The 8,174-nt window shown below is 37.1% G+C and overlaps 1 protein-coding gene across 9 annotated transcripts in view; it reads left to right on the top strand.

The window, feature by feature from the left end:
- STAG1 (stromal antigen 1) overlaps positions 1–8,174 on the top strand; it is a 336,264-nt gene that overhangs the window by 211,274 nt on the left and 116,816 nt on the right. For all 9 annotated transcript variants that reach the window (XM_006759813.2, XM_006759812.2, XM_015561382.1 and 6 more), the window contains one exon: positions 5,743–5,866. In XM_006759813.2, coding sequence (XP_006759876.1) covers positions 5,743–5,866 — 124 coding nt within the window. The remainder of the gene's footprint in view (positions 1–5,742; positions 5,867–8,174) is intronic.

The raw sequence follows: 8,174 nt of genomic DNA, 5'->3' as shown, positions 1-8,174 counted from the left end.
TCGCTGAAAGCACATTTCTGGGGTTTTGTTTAGCTTCTATATTTGTTACAATGTTTCTTAAACTGCAGGCTCAGAGGCCGGCAAGGCAGGCGGGGAACGTTGGAGTCCTCCATTACTGAAGCAAGCAAGCCTCATGTTAGTTTCAAGCTGCCTGGCTGCCGGCCGCCATCTTGGCTGGCACTTAATTTGCATATCGCCCTGATTAGCCAATGGGAAGGATAGCGGATGTACAGCTAATTACCATGTTTCTCTTTTATTATATAGGATGGATAATACAACAAAAATGAAATGAAAAAATATTTCGTTTTATAAATGTATTAAATTTCAAATGCATTTCAAATAACTGATCATTCTGAAATAATGAATTGAAATATATGGATTTAATTAGCAAACAGGAGAGTTTCAGCTTTTTATGTCTGCACTTAAATATTACTACCTCTCAGAAGCCTTTTTTGTCCACTTTTAATCCCCTCCATCATTTTACATGCTTGTTTGTTCCTTGTACTGCTCAGTACTAACATTTAACACTCCCTTAAAATAACATTTATTTTAATCATCTTTATTTAAGTTATAATTTCTATTCTTAAGTTCTTGTTACAGTCTAATAAAGGATACAGTATGACTTTTAAGTAACTCCTTCAGCTGTTTCTTTCTCTCCTAGGCTATTTCCAAAAGAAAAAGTTCTCTATAGTTCTATTTGGAAAATGTAATTTATTTAGCCAAATATTAGTGACAAAATTGGTTGAGGCATGAATACATTGTGTGCTACAATTTAGATAGTGAACCTTCTTGAAACTGGTAATTATTTCTCACTCTAGAGCTCTCATGAGATTCCTTGTATGTGAGAGATAATTATAAGTGTCAAAGCAGCCCTATTAGCCAAGAGTTATTCTCTGAAATTTATATTGTCATTTGAATTTAGTCAGCTTTCTTACTAGAAAGACACCTGTGAAGGGTACTATAAGAAACATTTAATTAAAATTCATTAAAGTTAAATTTCTTTTTGTTGTAAGCAGAAAATATTTAAATTCCATCTTCCAAGAAAGTAATGCAAAATGAAAGCTTAAGTCCAGATAGTAAAGGTTCATGCCTCCTAAAAAAAAAAAGACATATTAACTGTGATGATCAGTAAATTAGATACTTTTTTCATATAAATGAACATTATCATTCTTTTATGCTGTAAAATAGCATGAACAACAAAGGATTTTGCCCCAGAATTATTCTTTTCTAGTTTGTTTTTATTTCTTTGAATTTTTAAGTAAAGTGTACCCTGACTTCATTTTTAATTATTAATTTCAAGTCTTCAATACCAGAATGCTATGTAAATTAGTCTATGTTATGATTGTCTTAAAACCTTCCATCTTGTCTTACTTTTTTGCTCCCTACTTTAATCTTTGCTTTGGAATCTCCCAGATAGCTGCAGCTAAACATTACCTTTCTAAATGGAGTGAGGCCATTGGAAATGAAGATTAAGTTGTTAAAAAATAAATTTTATATGAAAACCAAGGATTGGAGGACTGAACCTGCATGAGAAAAATATCTGTACTATCAAAAGTTATATTGTAATTAAGTCAGGGAATATTTAGAAATACATTGCGGTTTTACTTATACTTCATCTACTTAAATAAAATGTTTGTTCCTAGAGGTCAAGAAAGCTGTTAAAATGTTGGTGATGCATACAGAAAGAGCCATGTTCCAAGGCTCTTTAAAAGTCTACTAGGCAAGATAAAAAGGTATTAGAAATTAGACTTAGAGATGGTTATAAAAAAAGATTATGAAAAAGATTTTTGTTCTGAAATAAAGCTAAACCTTTATATTCTCTAGCCTTAGGAATTAGCCACCCATAATCTCAATATCATTGGTAATGGTGATGCCAATGGTATTAAATGAGCTGTGGATATGTGAAGCTACCATGCTTAGTCGTCACTATAGTTTTAATTAGTGTGCCATGCATATTCATCTTGTCCTCAGTCTGAGCTTCTGAAATTGTGTGATAAAAAAGGTAGCCTATTTTTTTGTGTCTCGGTTTTTTGTTGTTGTTTGTTTTAGAATTAATGTTTTAAAGGTAATAGAGTACAGCAGAGAATAAATCCAGTGGATCTCTGGGTGATGACTAGGGCTGAGAAAGCTAATAAAACGTTGTGATTTGGGTGTTAGGAGGTTGTGTTTTGTTTTTCGGAGGGGGGTTGTTTTGTTTTTGCTGCTGTTATTTTGTTTGTTTGTTTTTATTTGGACAGCCAGTAGAAGACAAAGTGCATGAATTTGCACTTTACAAATATGGAAATTTATATTAAATAGAATGATACCAAGTGACAGGCAAGGATGTGTGAAGCATTGATTTATGGAGAAATTTGGTTAAAACTGAAAGTGTGTATTCTTTCTCACCTTATAATTTCACTTCTCAGGTACTATAAAAACAGTGCCTTGCAGACTTACTTGACCATGTCCTACATCATGTACACAGTCTTCCACAAAAAAAAAAAAACTTACTGCCTTGCCACATGTGAATTGTTTTAATATATTCTATCCTAAATACTTTTATATTTTTGTTACCGCTCAGTTTATTTCATAATGTGCCCATAGGTAGTGATGCACTGCTTAAGAAACACTACCCTAAGGAAACTCACACGTGTGCACAGGAGACTATCTAAGAATGTTCATGGCATTCATTGTTAATAAAGCAAAAACTTACAAACAACCTAGATGTCTGTCAATGAGAGAATGTATAAATAATTTGTAAAATATTTGTAGAAAGGACCACTAAACGTCAATTAAAATTAATATATTGGAACTGGAGCTATGTGAATCAGTATGTATAGGTGTCAAAACATAGTTTGGCCCTGATTGGGTGTCTTTGTTGGTTAGAGCATTGTCCCATGCACCAAAAGGTTGCAGGTTCAATTCTCAGTCAGGGCACATACCTAGGTTGTGGATTTGATCCCTGGTTGGGAGGCAACCAATCGATGTTTCTCTCTCTCTCTCTCTCCCTTCATCTAAAATATATCCTCAGGTGAGGATTAAAAAGGAAAAAAAAAAACCTGTCTAATTTGTGAAAAAGCAAATTGGAGGAGGGTATCTATAGGATATTAATTATGTAAAATTTCAAATACATAAAACAATGCATATAAAGTTAAAGCATGAAGAGACAAATGGGAATGATAGTCATTGAATCAAGAATAGTCATTTATTCTTGGGGAGGGAATTGCATCAATAAGAGGTATAGAGTAAGCACTGAGCTAAATTAACTAAAATATTACAGTTGAAATATTTTTAGTATATTGTTTCTATAACTTTTATATCTGAAATTTTTCATATTTAGAAAGTAAGGAATGTCCTTGAGCCATTTATGTTCAGTATTATCATGGTTTAACAGCCGTGGGCAAACTACGGCCCGCAGGCCAGATCCGGTCCGTTTGAAATGAATAAAACTAAAAAAAAAAATAGACCATACCCTTTTATGTAATGATGTTTACTTTGAATTTATATTAGTTCACACAAACACTCCATCCATGCTTTTGTTCTGGCCCTCCGGTCCAGTTTAAGAACCCATTGTGGCCCTCGAGTCAAAAAGTTTGCCCACCCCTGGTTTAGGAACATCATTTTGCAATTGTAGTAAAGCTACTTTTTATACACTATTGTCTATAGCAGGGGTCCTCAAAACGGGGCCAGTTCATTGTCCCTCAGACCGTTGGAGGGCCGGACTATATTTTTAAAAAAACCTATGAACAAATTCCTATGCACACTGCACATATCTTATTTTGAAGTAAAAAAACAAAACAGGAACAAATACAATATTTGTATTTGTATGTGGCCCGCGGGCTGTAGTTTGAGGACCCCTGGTCTGTATAATAAAAGGCTAATATGCAAATTGTCCCTTTGATCAGGAGGCGGGGCAGGCCCACCAACTGCCCACAGCACCTCCCCTGGCTGGCCCCGTCCCTGATTGTCCCACCCACCCTGATCAGGGGCGGGGCTGGCTGGCCAACAGTCCCTCCCCATGATTGTCCCTGATCAGGGCGGGCCTGCTGGACCCCACCCATGCACAAATTCGTGCACCGGGCCTCTAGTTGTCTATAAATGACTAGGTTGATGGCACTTAAAAATTATAATAGTAAACAGTTATGGAAGGTTTAGTAGGTTCCAGGCACAGTTCTAAATGTTACTTTTATTAGTGATTTAATTCTCACAATAACTCTGTGAGCTCCAAGTACAGTTATTATCCCTATTTTACAGATGATGAAATCTAAGAAAGAGGATGTAACTTACCTAAAGCCACACAGCTAGTAAATAGCAGAGCCAGGATTTGAACTCAGGATGTCTTGCTCCAGAGCCTGTACCATTAGCCTCTATGCTATAGAATCTCTCCATGAAGAAAAGGTATTAACAACAACAACAAATACAGGAAAACTAAAGATTGTGATTGGTAGTGTAGCTTTGAAAGAGAAAGTTTCTCACATTTTTATTTTTAAGGAATGACTTAAAAGTAACTGAGATTAATTAGAGCAGAGAATGAAATATTAGAATGCCAATACTCATTTTGTCACAAAAACAGCAACTAAGAAAAGCTCCTTAGTTAATATTAAAATTTCAGCTAAATTATTGCCAAATTAATTAATTGATAGATGATTGCTTTATATTAATTGGATAACTTTAAATTATCTTAAATTTACTTTGATGCTCAATCTACAAAAGAAAGTTGGGATTCACTTTATTGTACTTAGTATGATTTTTTTTTTTTAGCCAGAAGCTAATAACCTGTTGAAAGATTAGGTAAATATAGTAACATTGTATTTGCTCATGATTCACAGATTTGAGAGTAGGAAAATTTCAGGATATCATATTGGATGCTTATAGTGAGGTGAAGCTATCTGGGCATGGAGCCTAGAAACCTGACTTTTGGGGTTGGTTCCATCACCACTTCAAAGTGTAGTCACCCAAGGTTGTTTCCATTGTGACTAAATGTAAATTCTGTCCTGTGCAATTACATTAAGGTTTTGAGTTTTGCAAAATATCATACATTTTCAAATAATATTTGCTTCTGCAGTTTTCTCTAATAGATATATTAGTTGTAACTTTGTCATAAAAATCATTTTCATTTAATTTATTACATGTGTGCCAGTTTAGAAAGATTCACAGCTATTTAGAGCAACAATTTTTGAGTTCTACATTATTCTGTATTTGGATGTTGGTATTCTGATTTCCTCAGAAGATTTTAAGATGTCTGTTGACTTCATAATAGTTGTGAGGCTTTCAGAAAATCCAATAGCCTAGTTCAGTGGTCGGCAAACCAGCTCGGCAAACTGCAGCTCGCGAGCCACATGCGGCTCTGTGGCCCCTTGAGTGTGGCTCTTCCACAAAATACTGACTTCTGCACATGGGCCATGAGTTTCAGTCGTACTGTACGTGCACGCCCACACGTGGTATTTTGTGGAAGAGCCACACTCAAGGGGCCAAAGAGCCGCATGTGGCTTGCGAGCTGCAGTTTGCCGACCACTGGCCTAGTTCAATGGATATATGAACTGAAATAAGATGATTTCCAGAAGCATTATTTTCTAGTTTGGTATTGGTAGTTTTTATTCTACAGGAGCCATATTAAAGAATAGAAGATAATCAAGTTGGAGGCCTGCAGATGTTAAATACAGTATAATGAATGTTAATATTTATTGCTTGCTAAAAATGAGTATGGAGTATGTTCTGGCTTTTTATATTATTTAGGTTTTTGTTTCTTTTTTCCTTCTCTAGTGATGCTATTGCTGAGATTAGAGCCATTTGTATTGAAGAAATTGGAGTATGGATGAAAATGTATAGTGATGCTTTCCTAAATGACAGTTACCTAAAATATGTTGGTTGGACTCTTCATGACAGGGTAAGTTACTCTGCTCCAGGCTTTGATAGAAGGTATGTTTGTCTTATTACTAGACAATATTTATAATAGTGTGGAAATCTAAGATGATACAGCAAAATAACTATTCACTTCATGGCTATGATAAAATTTGAGACATCAGCCCATGTATGAAAACCCTTCTTACTTAGTTGTAATGCTGTCTAAAACCAAAATTGAGCCCAGCCAGCACGGATCTTTTGTTGACCGTCAACCTATGAAGCAGGAGGTCATGGTTCAATTCCAGGTCAGGGCTCATGCCCAGGTTGCAAGGGGTTGCATGATCAACTCCCGGTGTGGGGCTTGCAGGAGGCATCTGATCAGTGTTTCTCTCTCATCATTGATGTTTCTATCTCTCACCCTTCCTCTCTGAAATCAATAAATATGTGTATGTTTTTAATTTGACAGTCTGTTACATATAAAATTTTAAGAGAATATAGTATCCCAATAAGCTAATTATAATCTTTTTCTAATTTGGAATCAAAAGAAATTCCTTGTTTTCCTTAAAATATAAGAACTTAAATAAGCTTTCTGGTTTTAAATTTTTTAGGCTCATGTTACACTAGAGTGTCTTCTTAGAGTTGAATAGATTTTTTGGGATTCTAGGATAGTTGATCTGAAAATGTATTTCTATTAGAAAAGGCTCTGACTTTAGAAGGAACCCCACGTTATTGAGTCCTGGATAAGTAATCTTCAAAATAATCAAGTAGGGGTGATAAATAATTAGAATTTTTGTAACGAATGACTGGACATTCTATAACTCAAATTACCAGATGTTCACAAATATAGAAATGTTGCCATTTACTTTAAATTGTTATGCTGGCAGTGATAACGGCACCAGGTGTTAGACTAATGGAGTCAGACCGGACCTCAGTTCAGCAACCTCAGTACTTGAGTTCTGGCTAAGAAAGAGTTCCAACCAACACTTAAACTATAAGAGAAAATTTATGTATATATTTTTAATCCTTACCTGAGCAAATGTGTTTTACTGATTTTAGAGTAGAAGGAAGAGAAAGAGAGGCAGACAGACATTGATGTAAGGAGAGAAAAATAGATAGGTTGCCTCCTGTGTGTGCCTCCACAACCTAGGTATATGCCCTGACAGGGAATCAAACCCGCAACCTTTTAGGTGAATGAATAGTGTCGACAACATTCCAACCAACTGAGCCACATCAGCCAGGGCAAGAAGAAAGTTTATTTAGAAAATCACAGAGGTACAAGAAGTGGGCGGTAAAATAAATGGGCTCAGGAAACAAGTTACAGAGACAAAAGAAGGGCCCTTGGAGCTTAGGAGAGAGAAAGATAAAGGTAAAACACCTGGGGGGAGGGAAAAAAGGGGGGTGAAAGAGGGAATTGCGGAGGCTTTGGTGTTCTCCCTGGAGGGAGAGCCTTACTTGATCCTCTGTCTTGAGGTTATTTATCTGGAGGTCTTAGGGAAGGATCCCAGTAGAGTATTCATCAGCTTTCCAGGTGTTTCCTTTCAGGGTGGTGGTCTCTACTGATTGGTCAGCGCTGGGGCAGGGGGTTATTAGTCCATGCATCTGGTCCTGATGTCAGCCTGGTGTCACTTGTCTGGTTTGGCTCCTTTTCTGGGCCTTGAGCTGAAACACAACTTCGGCTTAAATGTTATCCCTAGGGGTGGGTTAATGCTGAAGGGAGTGGGCGTGCAAGGGTTTAAATGGGATTCACTTGAGGGCACTCTGGCCCTTGTTTCTCCTCCAGGGAGGTCTATTGTGTGAATAGCCACATGCCAGGGGAGGAAAGGTCAGGGGAGTGTCCCAACCACTTGACTAACAATATGAAAGGTCACATGGTCTAAACTGCATCACCAGCAAGATTCTAGAGCAGTGGTTCTCAACCTTCTGGCCCTTTAAATACAGTTCCTCATGTTGTGACCCAACCATAAAATTATTTTCGTTGCTACTTCATAAATGTAATGTTGCTACTGTTATGAATCATAATGTAAATATCTGATATGCAGGATGGTCTTAGGCAACCCCTGTGAAAGGGGCGTTTGACTGCCAAAGGGGTGGCGACCCACAGGTTGAGAACCGCTGTTCTAGAGGAAGAAAGGTTACCCTGGGGGTGAGGTCCTTGTTTTCCCAGTTTTGCCTGATGCTAGGCACCTAGGGCTTTACACCCTAATGACCTTCTGTACCTAGCCTATCTGTTCATGTGTGTCTAACTGCCTACTAAGTTATATTCAACTAGAGGCCCGGTGCACGAAATTTGTGCATGGGGGAGGGGGGTTTCCCTCACCCGACCAGAGCCCTCTCGCACCCCGGACCCCTGT

This window comes from Myotis davidii, unplaced genomic scaffold (assembly GCF_000327345.1).
Source record: "Myotis davidii unplaced genomic scaffold, ASM32734v1 scaffold415, whole genome shotgun sequence".
Lineage (NCBI taxonomy): Eukaryota > Metazoa > Chordata > Mammalia > Chiroptera > Vespertilionidae > Myotis > Myotis davidii.
The sequence above is the reverse complement of the archived record's forward strand: the minus strand, read 5'-3'. Positions and strand labels throughout refer to the sequence as shown.